Source organism: Malaclemys terrapin, chromosome 23 (genome assembly GCF_027887155.1).
Source record: "Malaclemys terrapin pileata isolate rMalTer1 chromosome 23, rMalTer1.hap1, whole genome shotgun sequence".
Taxonomy (NCBI): domain Eukaryota; kingdom Metazoa; phylum Chordata; order Testudines; family Emydidae; genus Malaclemys; species Malaclemys terrapin.
This window is the reverse complement of record NC_071527.1, coordinates 6,884,100-6,903,853: the sequence shown is the minus strand read 5'-3', so window position 1 is coordinate 6,903,853 and position 19,754 is coordinate 6,884,100. Positions and strand designations below refer to the sequence as shown.

The window sequence follows — 19,754 nt, the reverse complement described above, 5'->3', positions numbered from 1 at the left end:
GCGGCCGTTGGCCAGAATCAATGTATCCAGGATGGGTTTCTTCATTGTTGATCATGCTATTGGGTGCTTAAAGGAGAAAGGGAAGATTCCTTCCTTGAATGGGGCATTGGGTATTTTGATCATGAGTGGCTCTGGTTGATCATGTAAAAGCAGTACTTTGTCGGATGCAACAAGTGGGTATTCACCCACGAAAGCTCATGCTCCAATACGTTAGTTAGCGTATAAGGTGCCACAGGACTCTTTGCTGCTTTTACAGATCCAGACTAACACGGCTACCCCTCTGATACTCTGGTTGATCATGAGTCTCCTTTACAAGCCAGGAAGGGCATGGGTCAGAAGCACAGGCCTTGAGTTTAGAACCCTATAGTTTAGCGTGTGTCCAGAACAGAAGTTCTGAGGTCTTGTGAGTTCAGGGTAGAACAAGTCAGTAGAGAGTTCACAAACAAGAAAGTTAGTTTATAGCTTAGTTCTGAAAGGTTTGGGGACTCAGAGGAGTGCTTCAGGGTTGGGAGGGAGGGCGGGGGGGAGGGGATTGTACATGTGAAAAGAAAGCTGTCTTCTGTACAACTATCCACCAGGATTTAGATCATAGTCAGTTGCTGTGAGGGGGACTATGATGTTGCCAACAAAAACCACTGACTCACTCTGTGGCCTTGGGCAAATTGCTTAAACTCCCTGTCGTGGTTTTCCCATCTGTAAAACTTTGTGTGTGTGTGTGTGTGTGTGTATATATATATATATGTGTGTGTGTATATATATATATAATTTTGAAAGCACTTTATAGATCCCATATTTGGAGAGGCTCAAAGTTATTTTACACTACAAGAAGGATGTGGAAAAATTGGAAAGTCCAGCGGAAGGCAACAAATGATTAGGGGGCTGGAGCACATGACTTATGAAGCGAGGCAGAGGGAACTGAGCTTGTTTAGTCTGCCGAAGAGAAAAATGAGGGGGGATTTGATGCTTTCAGCTACCTGAAAGGGGTTCCAAAGAGGATGGATCAACTGTCCTCAGTGGTACCAGATGACAGAACAAGGAGTAATGGTTTCAAGTTGCAGTGGGGGAAGTTTAGGTTGGATATCAGGAAAAACTTTTTCACTAGGAGGGCGGTGAAGCACTGGAATGGGTTACCTAGGGAGGTGATGGAATCTCCTTCGTTAGAGGTTTTTAGGGTCAGGCTTGACAAAGCCCTGGCTGGGATGATTTAGTTGGGGATTGGTCCTGCTTTGAGCAGGGGACTAGATGACTTCCTGAGGTCCCTTCCAACTCTGATATTCTATGATTTCTTTGGGGGCAAAAACAATTAACACAACAACCTTTGAAGCAACATAGGAAGCAAAGCAGACATCTGAAAAACCTGTGTAGTTTGTTCTCTGACCTATAACTTTACTTAACCCCCACCTAAGAAATTGTATTGATGTAACAGTCAATGGCCATGTCTACACTACTGGTTAAATGAGCACTGCTGTGATCGATGCAGCGGTGTCGATTTAGTGGGTCTGGTGAAGACACTAAGTTGATGGGATAGTGCTCTGCCATTGACATCTGTACTCCACCTCCCAAAGAGGCAGAAGCTATGTCGACAGGAGAACGTCTCCTATCAGTGTAGCGAATGCTGCAAGTCGACCTATGTTACGTCTACTTCAGTTATGTAATTTACGTAACTGAACTAGCATACTTAGATCGACTTACCGCATTAGTGTAGACCAGCCCTGAAATATAGAAGAGATAAACAATGAAGAGTTTTCTATAGCCAACTAAGGCTAGTTGCAGCTGTGTTTAAAAAGACCTACCTCTTCCCTTGTTCATGAGAATTGGGAGATAAAGTGTACATTACAGTATACTGTGCTCTGTAAATAGAGGGGACCTGAGCACAGGACCGCAAGTCAGGATCTTTAGCATTCTAATTCCTTGGGCAAAACTCTTAACCTCTCCACCTTTCCCCCTCCCCCAATAAGGGCTTGTCTACCCTAGAATTTGTTGCAACCAGGTAACATGTTAACATACAGCTTGCCCTGTCTACAGTAGTTTTCAAACATGTTACTTAAAATGTTTTAGCTAGCATTTTTTAAAATATATCTTTGTATCCTAGTTTAGACCTATTCCTTAAAATGGGGGAACACATTCCTCACCTGGGTGTCGCTAGGATTAACACATTTCTTTAAAGTGCTTTGAAGATATAAACTACTACAAAAGTGCTAAGCATGAGAGATTGTTTAGCTCCTGGCAACCTATATCAAAGCCTTTAGAACTGTTAAATTCACTCCCATAAGTGACATTCCTCCCTCCAAGGCTGTCTCCTAGGTTCTTGTATTGTCTGTTCCACTATACATCTTCAGGTGTGGGATCTCAAATGCTTCAAAAGTGATCCAGTTCCATAGCAAGTCTGTGTCCTTCTCAGCTCTCCGAGCTCTGGTCAAGTGAAAAAATTCTCTAAGTTATATCTGTCCTATTGTGATTCACAATCTGATACTTTGATTTGGTTGAATTTTTCTAGTTCCCAACACTTTTGGTAAGTTGTGTTCTGCAAGCACATTTTGATTGGGCCTCATGACTGAACTATAGTGTATTAAGTAATCACAGCATGGTAGGTGGTGTGCAGATGGACAAAATAGATGTGCCTGCACCAAAACCCTTACACTCCTGACTCTGAATTTTTGGAAAATCTAAATATAGTCGAGTCTTGCTAATTCTCACTCTACTAATCCACAAACCTAATAATTCTTCCAAAAACCTCAATGGTTTATCTTGAAATTCCTGAAAATGTAATATGAATGTTTGGGGGGTCTTCATTTAATAAGCCTTCATTATTCACAAAATATATTTCAATATGGCAAGCAATAAAGTATTTTCATATTCCACATATCAAATACATGAGCAGAGTGCACTTTGATGCAGTATCTTTGGTGTTTCTTTGCTCTAATGTGTTAATGTGCAAGGAGTCGCAGTCATTAGTTTGTCAAGTATCAGGGGGCAGCCGTGTTAGTCTGTATCTACAAAAACAACAAGGAGTCTGGTGGCACCTTAAAGACTAACAGATTTATTTGGGCATGAGCTTTCGTGAGTAAAAACCTCACTTCTTCGGATGCATAGAGTGAAAGTTACAGATGCAGGCATTATATACTGACACATGGAGAGCAGGGAGTTACTTCACAAGTGGAGAACCAGTGTTGACAGGGCCAATTCAATCAGGGTGGATGTAGTCCACTCCCAATAATAGATGAGGAGGTGTCAATTCCAGGAGAGGAAAAGCTGCTTCTGTAGTGAGCCAGCCACTCCCAGTCCCTATTCAAGCCCAGATTAATGGTGTTGAATTTGCAAATGAATTTTAGTTCTGCTGTTTCTCTTTGAAGTCTGCTTCTGAAGTTTTTTTGTTCAATGATAGTGACTTTTAAATCTGTAATAGAATGACCAGGGAGATTGAAGTGTTCACTTACTGGCTTGTGTATGTTACCATTCCTGATGTCCGATTTGTGTCCATTTATTCTTTTGCGGAGGGACTGTCCGGTTTGGCCAATGTACATGGCAGAGGGGCATTGCTGGCACATGATGGCATATATGACATTAGTGGATGTGCAGGTGAATGAGCCCCTGATGGTGTGGCTGATGTGGTTGGGTCCTCTGATGCTGTTGCCAGAGTAGATATGGGGACAGAGTAGGCAACGAGGTTTGCTACAGGGATAGGTTCCTGCGTTGGTGTTTCTGTGGTGTGGTGTGTAGTTGCTGGTGAGTATTTGCTTCAGGTTGGGGGGTTGGCTGTAAGCGAGGACTGGCCTGCCTCCCAAGGTCTGTGAGAGTGAGGGATCATTTTCCAGGATAGGTTGTAGATCGTGGATAATGCGCTGGAGAGGTTTTAGCTGGGGGCTGTATGTGATGGCCAGTGGTGTTCTGTTATTGTCCTTGTTGGGCCTGTCCTGTAGTAGGTGATTTCTGGGTACCCGTATTGCTCTGTCAATCTGTTTCCTCACTTCCCCAGGTGGGTATTGTAGTTTTACGAATGCTTGATAAAGATCTTGTAGGTGTTTGTCTCTGTCTGAGGGGTTGGAGCAAATTCGGTTGTATCTTAGGGCTTGGCTGTAGACAATGGATCGTGTGATGTGTCTTGGATGGAAGCTGGAGGCATGTAGGTACGTATAGCGGTCAGTAGGTTTCCGGTATAGGGTGGTGTTTATGTGACCATCACTTATTTGTACTGTAGTGTCCAGGAAGTGGATCTCTTGTGTGGACTGGTCCAGGCTGAGGTTGATGGTAGGGTGGAAATTGTTGAAGTCCAGGTGGAATTCTTCAAGGGCCTCCTTTCCGTGGGTCCATATGATGATGTCATCAATGTAGCGCAAGTAGAGGAGGGGCACTAGGGGACGAGAGCTGAGGAAGCGTTGTTCTAAGTCAGCCATAAAAATGTTGGCATACTGTGGGGCCATGCGGGTACCCATAGCAGTGCCACTGACTTGAAGGTATAAGTTGTCCCCAAATCTGAAGTGGTTGTGGGTGAGGACAAAGTCACAAAGCTCAGGCACCAGGCTTGCTGTGGCCTCATCAGGGATACTGTTCCTGACAGCTTGTAGTCCATCCTCATGTGGAATATTGGTATAAAGTGCTTCTACATCCATGGTGGCCAGGATGGTGTTTTCAGGAAGAACATCAATGCATTGTAGTTTCCTCAGGAAGTCGGTGGTGTCTCGAAGGTAGCTGGGAGTGCTGGTAGCATAGGGTCTGAGGAGAGAGTCCAAATAGCCAGATAATCCTGCTGTCAGAGTGCCAATGCCTGAGATGATGGGGCGTCCAGGATTTCCGGGTTTATGGATCTTGGGTAGCAGATAGAATACCCCTGGTCGGGGTTCTGGGGGTGTGTCCGTGTAGATTTGTTCCCGTACTGTAGCTGAGTCATTAGTTTGAATTAGTGAAGGTTTTGCTTTGTTAAACTTCCTTGTGGAGCCAAATCTATAACTTTATTATATAGTGTGAAAAAGTAGTTAATGCCGTGGTAATACTACTTATGCACAATTCTCAAAGTGCTTACAAAGGTGGGTAAGCATCATTTCCACTTTACAGCTGGAGAAACTGAGACACATGGTGGGAAGTGACTTGCCCAAGGTCACAGAGCAAGTCAGTGGCAGAGCTTGGAATTGGTCTCAATTGTAAGCTCCTTGGAGTAGGGGTTGTGTCTTATTTCTGTTTGGAAAGTGCCTGGCTCATCGTCGACATTACCCGAAACACACATCTTCTGTGTAAGCCTGATATTTAATGGATAACCTTGCCTTCTGGCATGTTCAGAAACCATTTTAAATGATTTTTCCTCACTCATCTCGGTATCAAAAATAACAAACAGTCCCTAAGAATGGAGAGCCATATATTTCACAGGAAAAAATGTCCAGCATTCAGCATTGATTTTTGCAAACTTTGAATTTCTTGGATGAACCATGCTAGAGAAGGGTGAGGTGTTATACTATTGTCTAGTCATAGATTCTAGGACTGGAAGGGACCTCGAGAGGTCATCGAGTCCAGTCCCCTGCCTGCATGGCAGGACCAAATACTGTCTAGACCATCCCTGATAGACATTTATCTAACCTACTCTTAAATATCTCCAGAGATGGAGATTCCACAACCTCCCTAGGCAATTTATTCCAGTGTTTAACCACACTGACAGTTAGGAACTTTTTCCTAATGTCCAACCTAGACCTCCCTTGCTGCAGTTTAAGCCCATTGCTTCTTGTTCTATCCTTAGAGGCGAAGGTGAACAAGTTTTCTCCCTCCTCCTTATGACACCCTTTTAAATACCTGAAAACTGCTATCATGTCCCCTCTCAGTCTTCTCTTTTCCAAACTAAACAAACCCAATTCTTTCAGCCTTCCTTCATAGGTCATGTTCTCAAGCCCTTTAATCATTCTTGTTGCTCTTCTCTGGACCCTTTCCAATTTCTCCACATCTTTCTTGAAATGTGGTGCCCAGAATTGGGCACAATATTCCAGCTGAGGCCTAACCAGAGCAGAGTAGAGCGGAAGAATGACTTCTCGTGTCTTGCTCACAACACACCTGTTAATACATCCCAGAATCATGTTTGCTTTTTTTTTTTTTTTTTTTGCAACAGCATCACACTGTTGACTCATATTTAGCTTGTGGTCCACTATAACCCCTAGATCCCTTTCTGCCGTACTCCTTCCTAGACAGTCTCTTCCCATTCTGTATGTGTGAAACTGATTTTTTTTTCTTCCTAAGTGGAGCACTTTGCATTTGTCTTTGTTAAACTTCATCCTGTTTAACTCAGACCATTTCTCCAATTTGTCCAGATCATTTTGAATTATGACCCTGCCTCCAAAGCAGTTGCAATCCCTCCCAGTTTGGTATCATCCGCAAATGTAATAAGCGTACTTTCTATGCCAATATCTAAGTCGTTAATTAAGATATTGAACAGAGCCGGTCCCAAAACAGACCCCTGCGGAACCCCACTCGTTATGCCTTTCCAGCAGGATTGGGAACCATTAATAACAACTCTCTGAGTACGGTTATCCAGCCAGTTATGCACCCACCTTATAGTAGCCCTATCTAAATTGTATTTGCCTAGTTTATCGATAAGAATATCATGCGAGACCATATCAAAGCCTTACTAAAGTCTAGGTATACCACATCCACAGCTTCTCCCTTATCCACAAGACTCGTTATCCTATCAAAGAAAGCTATCTGATTGGTTTGACACGATTTGTTCTTTACAAATCCATGTTTGCTATTCCCTATCACCTTACCACCTTCCAAGTGTTTGCAGATGATTTCCTTAATTACTTGCTCCATTATCTTCCCTGGCACAGAAGTTAAACTAACTGGTCTGTAGTTTCTTGGGTTGTTTTTATTTCCCTTTTTATAGATGGGCACTATATTTGCCCTTTTCCAGTCTTCTGGAATCTCTCCCGTCTCCCATGATTTTCCAAAGATAATAGCTAGAGGCTCGGATACCTCCTGTATTAGCTCCTTGAGTATTCTAGGATGCATTTCATCAGGCCCTGGTGACTTGCAGGCATCTAACTTTTCTAAGTGATTTTTAACTTGTTCTTTTTATTTTATTTTATTTTATCTGCTAAACCTACCCCCTTTCCATTAGCATTCACTATGTTAGGCATTCCTTCAGACTTCTCGGTGAAGACCGAAACAAAGAAGTCATTAAGCATCTCTGCCATTTCCAAGTTTCCTGTTACTGTTTCTTCCTCTTCACTGAGCAGTGGGCCTACCCTGTCTTTGGTCTTCCTCTTGCTTCTAATGTATTGATAAAAAGTCTTCTTGTTTCCCTTTATTCCTGTAGCTAGTTTGAGCTCATTTTATGCCTTTTGCCTTTCTAATCTTGCCCCTGCATTCCTGTGTTGTTTGCCTATATTCATCCTTTGTAATCTGTCCTAGTTTCCATTTTTTTATGACTCCTTTTTATTTTTTAGATCATGCAAGATCTCGTGTTTAAGCCAAGGAGGTCTTTAGCCACACTTTCTATCTTTCCTAACCAGCGGAATAGCTTGCTTTTGGGCCCTTAATAGTGTCCCTTTGAAAAACTGCCAACTCTCTCCTCAGTTGTTTTTCCCCTCAGTCTTGATGCATCGGTTCACATCCCAGCAATCCCTCTGCTTCCGTCCACAATTGGCGCCATCTTTCAACGTTTTTTGTACTGTGCTCTGTCTTCCCTTTCGGTCTGCGGGAATGGAGCCCGAACTGCTGAGGAATATGCTGGCCAGACTCGTCAGCACATCATTATTTGGCAGTCAAGTTATTCCTTAAGATCCAAAGTGACAGTGAGGCCTCCGATGATATCAACTCGAGTAATGCATACGACACGAGATTGCTTGAGATTGAGAGTGCATCTGAAGAAGTGAGGTTTTTACCCATGAAAGCTTATGCCCAAATAAATCTGTTAGTCTTTAAGGTGCCACCAGACTCCCTGTTGTTTTTGTAGATACAGACTAACACGGCTACCCCCTGATACGAGATTGCTTGTGGCATTCACAGACATGCTCACCACCGTGGAACAGTGCTTTTGGGCTCGGGAAACAAGCCCCGAGTGATGGGATCACATCGTCATGCAAGTCTGGGATGACGAGCAGTGGCTGCAGAATTTTCAGATGAGAAAAGCCACTTTCATGGGACTGTGTGATGAGCTCGCCCCCACCGTGCGGCGCAAGGACAGGAGATTGAGAGCTTCCCTGCCGGTGGAGAAGTGGGTGGCTATTGCAATCTGGAAAATGGCAAATCCAGACAGCTACTAATCGGTCGCTAACCAGTTTGGAGTGGGGAAGTTGACTGAGTTTGTAGGGCCATTAATGGCATCCTGCTCAGAAGAACAGTGACTCTGGGCAACGTGCGTGACATCGTGGCTGGCTTTGCACAAATGGGTTTCCCTAACTGCAGAGGGGCAATAGATGGGACGCATATTCCAATTCTGGCACCAGCCCATCTAGCCTCAGAGTACATTAATCAGAAGGGCTATTTCTCTATGGTTCTCCAGGCACTTGTGGATCACCGTGGGCATTTCATTGACCTTAATGCAGGCTGGCTCGGAAAGGTGCATGATGCACACATCTTTTGGAACACTGGCCTGTTCAGGAAGCTGCAAGCCGGGACTTTTTTTCCCCAGAGCAGAAGATCACTGTAGGGGAAGTTCAAATGCCCATTGTGATTCTTGAAGACCCTGCTTACCCTTTAATGCCGTGCTCATGAAACCCTACACAAGGAGCCTTGTCAGCAGCAAGAAGCGGTTCAACAACAGGCTGAGCCGGTGCAGAATGACTGTGGAGTGCCCTTTTGGCCATTTAAAGGGCCGCTGGTGCTCTCTGTATGGGAAGCTGGACCTGGCCGATAACAGCATCCCTGCGGTTATATCCGCGTGCTGTACCCTCCGTTACATTTGGGAAGGGAAGGGTGAAAGATTCACTCAGGCATGGAACTCAGAGGTTCAACACCTGAATTTGAACAGCCAGAGAGCAGGGCTATTAGAGGGGCCCAGCATAGGGCTGCAAGGATTAGGGATGCCTTGAGGGAGCAGTTTGAGGCTGAAAGCCACCAGTAATGTCTGGGGCCCCACATGGGAGTGCAGTGCAGTGGTTCCAGTGTTTGCTACGTATGATGCACTGACTTGCAGTGCCTGTTGCTTTCCTGGGCTAAGGTAGCTTTTACTGTATGCAATAATAAAGAATGTTTTCAACGCAAAAAAAAATCAATTTATTGAAAAGAAACACAACTGTTTGGGAAACAGGCCAAGGGGATGGGGTGGGGAACGGTACGATCTCAGATTTGCATATGTCCTGTTATCATACTCAGCCTTCCTGTTTGGAGTGCTGTGCAATGAGTGCTGCACTTCCGGATGGCTGTACTGCATGGTGATGGGGGTTGAGTGCGGTGGGTAAGGGTCATAGTTTTCAGGGCTGGGTGGTGAAGCTACAGGTATTGGAGGCAGCTGGTGGCGATAAGAACCCAGATGTTTGCGAAAGTGGGTTGGAGGTGACATGGGGGCACAAGGGAAAGTGTTTTGGGACAAGGGGTGCAATGGGGGGGGGAGGGTGCAGTAGTGCTCCGCCTGCATGGCTACGAGCGCCTGGATCGAGGCCACTTGGCACTCCATGATGCTTATCAGCCGCTCCGTGCTTTGGTGCCAGCGCTCCGCATTCTGCTGGCAGACCCTCCTTTCACTCTCCCGCCACTCCTGCACTTTTTGACTTCATGCAGCATGTCCTTTTTGCTTCTACGTGGCCTCTTCCTGATTCTTTGCAGTCTCTCAGCCGGTGATAACACAGAGGGCTGAGATCTCAAGGTTGCATCTGTAAAGGCAAAATGCAACACTTAACAGAAGCAGCATTGTTCACACTAGACAGAGCAATGATTTCCCCCATACTTAAGCAGGGCAAGCACAGTCTACACAATAACATAATTTGCCCGTTCCCAAGTGAGCGCACATAACTCACAGGAACCCCAAAATGGGTCAAGGGGGACTGATTCTTTCATGGCTGTACTGTCCTCTGGGTTTCTGTGCCTTGGGGAGAGCCAACAGCTGCAGGGGGCCCCTATACAGAACACTATCCCCACATTTTCCACAGGGGTTCGTCCTGGAAGATATCTCGCTGCTGAGGGTGACCTGGGAAGCAAGCGAGAGTCTTCTACTACAGTGCAGCTTCCACCCTGGCCCATATGCAGCTTGCCTGTGTGCAGCAATGGTCCCCCCCCCCCCCCCCCCCCGCCCCTCACGGACAAGGACCACAGTGGCTCTCCTGCGAAACCCGCACAAGCACATTGCCCAAGTTCTGGCTGAGACCTTTTGAAGCGATCACGGTGTCCGGTTACCGCGATGTGAGAGAGCACATCAATGCCCTATTCTGCATCTAGGCGTGCGTGCAGCCCTAATTCTCCTCAACCCAAGAGCCCACACCGAATAACTTCCTTCCCAAAATAAAAACCGCTTACTGGGAACCTCCTCTAGTGTTTGTCCTTCCCCAAGCACCAGCCGCCATGACTGGCTACCCTCCTCCTGGCTTGAGAACAGCTCCTGGCTGCATGCATCTAGGGATGCCGGGGTGTCTTTCCCCCTCCTCAGCACCTTTGCTCCTGCTTTGCTGCTGCTGTTTCTCCTGGCTTGTTAGACTGGGCTCTGAAGTGTCCATGGTGGTACTCGGAGTAGAGGTGGAGTCACTCCCAAGTATCACGTCCAGCTCTTTGTAAAAATGGCAGGTTGCGGGGGCAGCACCGGAGCGGCTGTTTGCCTTGTGGGCTTTGCGGTAGCTCCTTCACTTAAACCCTGTACTGCAGAGTGTCCCGGCCATGGCCCCTTTCCATCATGTCCCTTGATATCTGCCTGAAGGTATCGTAATTCCTACGGCTGGAGAGCAGCTGGGACTGGACAGCTTCCTCCCCCAAACACTGATGAGGTCCAGCACCTCGCCATTGGTCCATACTGGGGTTTGCCTGGTGCGTAGAGGCATGGTCACCTGGAAAGATTCACTGAGAGCACTCCATGCCTGGCTGAGCAAACAGGAAGGGGATTTTCAAAATTCCCAGAGAATTTAAAGGGTGGGTCTGATGGTTGGTCAGCTGAGGGCAGGGCAGTAGAGTTCAAACTGATGACCAGAGTGGCTAGCACAAGCATTGTGGGACGCTTCTGGAGGCCGATCAGAGCGCATTAACAGGCCGCGGCGCTCCAGAAGGGGCGCATCAAACATTATTCTACTCACTGAGGTAGAGTACCAGGGGTGCACTAGCTACGGAGTCAGAGCGCTCTATGTGCCTTGCCAGTGTGGGCGGGTTGTGAGTTAATGCGCACTGGGCTGCTTTAATGCGCTCTAACTCACAAGTGTAGCCATGTCCTCAGTAGAATGGTTTTTTTGGTTTTGTTTTTCCCAAAACTTTCCATGAGGTGGCAGATGCTCTTCAGAAGTGCACTGACAGAATTTTAAAGAATGATTCAATAATCTAATTCTTTGCTTTACGTTGTGTTTTCAAACATGCTAAAAATAATCAAAACAGCAAAATATGGTCCTGGGACTGTGGGAAAAGGAATAAAAATGCTGTTCTCCCAGTATCCAGTCATCTGCTTATTCTGCCTTTTTCTTAAGAATAGAGTTTATTGAAGCAATTTATCCTGACTAAATGTGATATAAATCTCTGTACATGTATTTACATGCAGGTTATTGTTCTTAGTGAGTGAGCAGTTAATAGTTTTTGAGGGACAAAATGAATCCTCCTAATATCTTGCAAGATCCGTTAACTGCAATTCTCATAGTGCACAAGTCTTCAAATTTTTAAACAGAGCTGCTTGTTGCACTGTCAGAAGTGTCTGGGGGGGAAACCTGAAATACGGTGTTTGTTTTTTCCTCAGTTTTGATTAGTTTTATCAAAGCCACAAGAGTGTCTGCTGATTTTATTTTATTTTATTTTTTTAATGTCATAAACAGCTTTTATGTGAACTGGAAGCATAAATACCAAATGAAGAGAGACCCACAATCTTAAGTATTGGTGGAGGAAACAAGCTGTTTAAGTGACAGATGTCTGACATTACATTAATTAAGGAAAAGGAAGGATTTTTGCCTTGTAAATTAGAGCAGCCCTTCTTATTATCCTGCAAATTTAATAGACTTTTTATTAGAAAAATCACTTATCCTAGCTAAGTACACCATGCAGCTCCATTTAAAACCCCAAACTGTGTTAAAGTTTTAACTTCATAAGTCTTCACCCTTTCACCATTCAGTAACTTCACCTTGTTTTAAGGTGGATTTTTGCAAAACTTTAAAAGATAACTAATGCCACCTTTTCATCCATTCCTTGTCTGCCATTCTCCTGTTATCACAACATGATTGCTCTTTCTTCAATGGTTTAATAGCTCCAAAACCTGCTGTCTAAAATTGCTGATGAAGTTCACCACTGCACTGACAGAGGACTTCACTCCCCATGGCTGTCTTGACAATGCAATCTCCCCTCCTACGCAGCCTCACCAGTGTACCTAACCCCTGGCTCTCTGAGAGGGGAACATACTCTCCATTGCTTATGCTCCAATACATCTGTTAGTCTTAAAGGTGCCACAGGACTCTCTGTTGCTTTTTATGGTCTCCCTAGGCATACAATCCTTCGTACTGAGATTAACAGCTTGAAGACTTGGCAATCATAGCAGTTTACATCTTCAAAGTGATGTTTAAACATTAATTGTTAACCATCCCTTGCTTCACAGAGTGCATCTCCTTTTACAAATGGAGAAATTGAAGCATGAAGATGGGAATCAACTTGTCAAAGACCACACAAGTTATTGTCTAACCAGGGATTAGAAATCTGGAATACCTGATGTGCAGTTTTGGGTTGAGTCCATAGACCACACTAAAATGGTTGCTGACCTAATGTCTGGAGGTACTGAGGAGTCTTTGGACTGCATGTTGGTCCTATGTCTTTCCTGGTTGGTTAAAAACTAGCTGGATATACTGGGACTATGCTTGGTGAATACCATCACATCCTTTTTGGAAGAACAGGGTACCAGCTTCCTTTGAATAGGCAATTGTTAGGTCTTGTCTTAGTACACCATCTCTTGATACTGGTAGTCCTTCCAAATTACCATCGTGTTTCAAAATTTACCTTCTTCTGCGAAAGGTGGTGACAAAGCAATTCTAGCAGGATTTGGAGGGAGTCTTAACTTTTCCTTCACTCCAGTTAGATTTCTGATCTGGTTATGGTACAGAAACAGCATCAGTTGCATTATTCATCTAAAGGAAGAAATCAAAGATAAATTGACCATGTTGGCTCTTTCAGATCCATCTGCTTCCTTTGATACAGCTGACCACAAGGTTCTGGGGAGATGGTTCTAGTCCTTAGCTGGGGCTAATGGAGTTTGTCTGGTCGCTTTGCTCCTTTCTTTCTAGATTTCAGAGAGTTGTTTTGAGTGAATGAGCATGGGGCAGACATGCACGTTACTGCGTCATTTGACCTTGTCATTCCTCCTGTTTGAAGGCTTTGTATACATGTTAGTTATTGAAGAAGCATGGACTTATCCTGCTTTCAGTATGCTGTTGATAACACCCCCGTTGATAACACTCGCATCTATATCTCCATTTTGTGGTGTCATCTGATGCATATGAGTGATTTTTACCCAAAGCCTGAATGAGATTAGGTCTAGAATGAGGGCTAGCTGGCTGAAGATCAGTCTGGAGAAGATTGTGGTGATGTTTGTAGACTCTGGTTAGAAACTCAGTGGTGGAGATGAGCCCCCTTGATTAGAGGGAGTGCACTCACCTTTTGGTTTCTCAAGTTAACAATTTGAGGTCTGAGTTGGAATCTTAGACAGATGTGGCAGAGACTGGTTTGTTCTCTTTCTCCCGCCCCTTCCCGCATCTGTGCTTGTTGAGGCTTCTGACATATTTTAGATACTCCTCTTGCTGTTATCTGCCATGCCTTTGCCACTCGAGATTATGGCCTAGAGAGCTCCTGACAGTGATCTAATCTTCAGATCCATGAGAAAACTCATGCTTTGTACTACGATGGTGCTCCAGAATCTATATTAATTTACAGGTACAATTTTAAGATAATGTTGTTGTTGTTGATTTATAAAGTCTTAAGCAGTTTGCTTCCCAGCTGAGTCTCTCGTGGGGTTTTTCTGATCAGGAGAAGCCTCTGAGCTGACAATCCTGTGGTTTCTGAAGGAGGGACTGCTAGCAGGGCATTTTCTGTGAGGGACCATTGCCATTGGAACTGTTCTCCTTCCCCAACCACAAACAAAATCCCAAGCCAATCTGCTTCCTCTAGGATCTTTTGGAGCTTGTTAACTAACCTTCAGTGCACTCTGCAAGGCCCATTTAACTTCCTGAGTTTTCTGGAAGGTGTGTGTGAGGGAGCTAATATTTGTGGTTAACCTCATTTTATCTGCAAATTATGAAGCACCCTTGTTGCCAGTCCATTATATTTTTGTTTGGAGGCTATTTACCCATTGTTTTTTCATGTTTATATAGGGCCTAGAGTTCATTTGCTTAATAAATCTAAACGTAGTCCAAATTGTGATAGCAGACTTTGTAGATACGCTTTAGAAAGAACAGAATTGCAATCCACTCATTTCACCCAGGCTGCTAAACAGGGAACAGTTTTTAGCCAGGACCAACTTGGGCAAGATTTGATCAAGCACGCTAGGGAGGGGAAAGCTCCACATCTCATCAGTCCTTTCAGATAGGCTATTCCTTTACACCCCTAAGCCATCTTTAGCTCCCATTAAAATGCAAACTTCTCCCACATACCTCCCAAGTCTTGTTTTGCTGCACCACTAGAGTACTTTCCATATAGTTCCTAAAAATAACTCTCTCCACCCTCTCAGTACTACTGAGGTGTTTTTACATGGTTAGAAATTTTAAAATATAAACAAAAAGTGTGTATTTATTTATTTTTTTTTTTAACAAACTAATTTTGGCTGCATTCTGATTCCATTTCTGTTCTTGGCTCCAGTGATGCATGTCGGCTTTCTGCAGCCAAGAGCGTAACTCGGAGAGAGAGACTGGAAGCAAAATGAACAGTCAGAACACGTTCACACAGTAAACCCCCTGAAGAGATAACATTTTCTTTATTATAGCTTTTTTAAATCCAGCTATAAAAATATCAGTGGGTGGATGGAACCATTATTTCTAGAATTTGAGGTGGTGGGGGTTACTTTATTTACTCTTATTTTTTATTAATAAGAATAGCTTCACTTGTAGCATAATAGGACAGAGTGCTTTGTTATCCTTGGCTATAATCTGTGATAAACTACCCTTGCCATCAGCCATGTAGTTTACCCACTAGGGAGCCAGATTATTGCCTTGTAAAATGGAGCACTACTCCTATAATCCCTTAATTAATTAAATGACAAATTTTAGTTCTCTCCCATTGAAAATATAACTTGTATGCAGAGCAGACTCGATTTATCGAACCGCTTCTGGGTAGCGCATTTTTCTATAGAACGTTTCTGTGTGTGTGTGTGTGTGTGTACATGCTTTGTATACTATATTAAAAATCAATGAAGAAAATAAACAGTTGGATTAATACTTTGCTTTTCTCTAGTACCTTCCATCTGAGGATACAGGAGTGTTTTGCAGATGTTTATTATTTCTTACAGTCCTACTGTGAGACATGTAGGTACAGTTGCCATTTACAGATGGGGGTTTGGGGTGGATACTGAGGGTATGTTTACACTGCAGTTGGGAGAGTTCTTCCCAGTGTGGGTAGACAGACATGCAGTAGCACGGGGAGGCAGCTCGAGATATCCAGGGGGTCCAGGCAGGTTTGTAATCAGGTGGCAGCCTGTGCTACCCCTAGCTACACTGCTATTTTCAGTGCACTTATTTGAGCAGAGCTACCATGTCTGTCTACCCATGCCCCAGCTGCAGTGTAGACATACCCTAAGATGGAGAAAGGCCAGGCCGTGAAAGAACCCTGGAGTGCTGACTACATATCCCTTAGCCTGACCATTAGACTAGGCTGTCATGGCTCCTCTTTTAACTATTAGACAAAATTTCCTCTTTGCAAATGCAAAAATTACTGGGTCACGTTAATTCAGCATTTAACTCAGACTGGATGAATTCCTTTTTCTGTACATGTAATCTAGTGGCACAGAAACCCCCTTCTTCCCCATATCCGCAGTCTTATGCTCTTTAAAGGAATATAATTAAGTCTGCTCCTGATATTTTGAATTTTTTAGGTTATTTAACAATTTCCATCCCTCCTTCCTTTCTCCTCAGCTTTGCCCAGCTATATGAAATATGGGAGACGACAGGCCGTTTGTGTGCAATGCCCCCGGCTGTGGACAGGTACTTTTACAGTATACTTTATTGTGAATGTGTTGTTGTGAATCAAAGTGTCCGTTTTTATCACTGAGGCAAAGAGTTTAAAGCCAGCATTTTACATGATCACTGGAGGTAATCAGATCGGAGGATTTGCAGTGTGTAAATCCAAGTTATGAGCAAGTGCAGGCACTACAAAGTAATGAAATCTGCCTTGCTTTGTGCCATATTGTTATTCTGCTGGTGTCTTTCATAAGACCCACACAGCCCAGAAAAAACACGCTGATCTCCAGTTAATGTTTTCTGGTAGCGTTACACACGTTCATTCAAGGCTATTTAACCAAAGGACAGATATTCCTTCTCTGTCAGGATGAGTTAGCTGTGATAGCATATTCCGTAAGGCAGCTGAGAATGTGACAGTTGATGGTTTGCTGCTATGTGAACCCCAAACTGCTAGATTCTATTTTGAGCTTTCAAAATAAAAGGGGGGGGGGATTTTTCCTCCATAGGTTACCTGCTAGTTGCAGCCTTGCAAAACTCTTTTTTTTTTTTTGCTCACTCGCCTGGGTTGTGTGTGTGTGTGTGGTTTTATGAGTGAATAAAGTACACCTCTACCTCGATATAATGCTGTCCTCGGGAGTCAAAAAATCTTACCATGTTATAGGTGTTATATCGAACTTGCTTTGATCCACCGGAGTGCGCAGCCCTGTCCCCACTGGAGCACTGCTTTACCGCTTTATATCCGAATTTGTGTTCTATCGGGTAGCATTATCTCGAGGTAAAGGTGTACCTCTGTTCATGTGATAAAGAACAGGTGAGTAGACTTTTGTGCCTGCGCTGGTAAATGTCCATGACAATTCCCCCTCCCCCTCCCTTGTTAGTGCTTCCCTGAAGTCTGGGGGCTTAATGCAAAACAAACCTCTAAGAACAGACAGTGTCACTTTCCCTTCATTAAAACACTAATGCCTCATGATCCTTTGTCGCGCCTGTTGCCATACCATCTGGGCAACTCTCACTTTTCCTTTAAAAAAATAAAACATTTGAACTATTGAGCCATTCCAGAGGGGACTTGGTAAAATCCTACATAAATTCCTTATTGTAGTTACTGTTGGCTAATGAATTACAAGCCTATGTGTTATGGTGCAAAAATTTCAGAAGGGGTGAACAGGCATGCCCCTAAATGGTTTGTGGCTTTTAACCAGATCTTCAGTGATTCATATCCACTTTGTTACCTAATGGTCAGGGAAATGGGTTGCCAAACTATTATGATTGACACACTTAAGAGCCATAACAAATTCCCTGGATAAACCCCCACAGCATAATTTTTTTTTTAAATATATTTTAATGCCTCTTTGGGTCTTTCATGATGAACATTAAAAGGGATAATTCTGTACCCTTGAGGCGTGTGCTTTAAGACAACAAGATGATGATAATTTGATACAGCTACTTTGTGTAGTGGAAAAATCTAATCCACTAACCAAATACTTTGACTTTTTTAAAAAATATGCAATTGCTGTGTTTTAGTCTTTTTTGCTTAAGAACATTTATGGTATCAGTCCAATCTGCTGCATTTTTTTATCCTGCCCTTATGTGGATTTGATTTTGTAGCCTGTTTTATCTCTCCTTTGTTCCTGAAATTGTGCAAGTCAACATAAATTGTACTTGCTGTATCTGAGCACTGACATGAAGGCGTCGGTTATATAACTCTAAAATCAGATTTGTAAGCAACTGAAGCAACCCAAAACTTATCTAAATAATTTTTAAAAACCCACCCAAATGAGCTATAAGGGTGGCTGCTTTTTTTTCTCTTTCATTGTTCAAGGAGAATCCTCCTCCTCCTCCTTGTGTGTAATTCTGTCAATTCTTGATTTTTAATGTTGAATTAGCAAAGAGTCCTGTGGCACCTTATAGACTAACAGACGTATTGGAGCATGAGCTTTCGTGGGTGAATACCCACTTCGTCGGATGCAGGATGCGACATGCATCCGACGAAGTGGGTATTCACCCACGAAAGCTCATGCTCCAATGCGTCTGTTAGCCTATAAGGTGCCATAGGACTCTTAGTCTGGATCTGTAACAACAGCAAACACTGCTACCCCTCTAATGTTGAATTGTTAACTCTACACCAATGTTATTATTTTTTTTATTAAAGCAGTGCCTAAGGGCCAATCAAGAATGCAGCCCCATTGTGCTGGCTGCTGTACAGACACAGTAGTAGACAGCCCCTGCTCGATAGAAAGATGCATGCACTATAAGCCTAGAAGGGACCACTGTGATCATGTCGCTGACCATGTGTATAACACAAGCCATAGGACTTCCCTGAATTTTATTGTTTGAACTAGAGCATATCTTTTAGAAAAACATCCAATCTTGATTGAAAAATTTCCAGTAATAAAAAATCCACCATAGCCTTTTGTAAGTTGTTCCAATGGTTAATTACCCTTGTTATTAAAAATGTGCGCCTTATGTCTAGTTTAAACTTGTCCACTTCAACTTCTAGCCATTGGATCTTGTTTATATATTTCTCAGCTAGATTAAAGAGCCCTTTATTATTCTTGCTGTTCCTAATGTAGATACATATAGACTCTGATCAAGTTATCTTTGTGTTAAGCTAAATAGATCGAGTTCATGACTTTCACTGTATGGTATGTTTTTCCAATCCTTTAATCATTTTCAGCTGTGCACTTTACCCTGAAGGTTTTAAAGCCTTCTACAAACTATAAGAATGGCATTCACCACTAAAATGCAGCCACCTCTGCAGTGGAATGCAGCTAGTGAATAACCCAGAGAAACCATAGACAGTCTGGGACCATGTGGAGGTCAATATCCAAGTTTGAATGCATTTAGGGAGGCAGAATGTCAGCTGAAGTTAATTTTGCCATAGACAACCTTTTTTCAATGCAACCAAGGAAATATGGGGTCAGCAGGCTTATCCTTACCCAGGTGTATGTAAGCTTGGTTGGTAGCTTTTAATAACTTGATTTTTATAGTAGAAATTGCGGGACCATCCCTTTAGGGAGACTGTTTTCAGTGGTCAAATTCTGATGGCATGTGCTGTCATTTCTGGCACCAGACCCTGACCTTTGACAAGGGTTTCTTCAGGTAAACATATACTCTAATATAGAGGGTCAATTCAACTGTGGCTTCCATTATAATTGAACCCTCTTATTCCATGGGTGAATTTGTCCCCAAGTTGCCTAAGAATTGGGACCACTGTTTCCAAATGTAGTTAGCTAAAGATAGATCTTTGTGTAGGCAGCTAGGTAAATGGCCCAACCTTTCAAAGATCCTGAGCACCTACAACTCCTGATATAATCAGTGGGAGCTGTGGGGGGAAAGCACCTTTTGAAAATCCGGCTACTGTACTTTTAATTTTGATGCCCAACTTTAAGTTTGAAAACATGGGTCCAAGATACTATTAATATGATATTGCTTACAGCATTGTACTAACTAGACCTTTCCCAAGGAAATAGAGACAATTCCTGCCCCCAAAGAACTTGCGACTCAAAATATTGA

At 43.5% G+C, this 19,754-nt stretch overlaps 1 protein-coding gene across 2 annotated transcripts in view; it reads left to right on the top strand.

The window, feature by feature from the left end:
- Window positions 1–19,754, top strand: part of ATF7 (activating transcription factor 7) — a 115,944-nt gene that overhangs the window by 20,396 nt on the left and 75,794 nt on the right. For both annotated transcript variants that reach the window (XM_054012581.1, XM_054012582.1), the window contains exon 2: window positions 16,197–16,265. In XM_054012581.1, coding sequence (XP_053868556.1) covers window positions 16,218–16,265 — 48 coding nt within the window. In that variant the 5' untranslated portion in view covers window positions 16,197–16,217. The remainder of the gene's footprint in view (window positions 1–16,196; window positions 16,266–19,754) is intronic.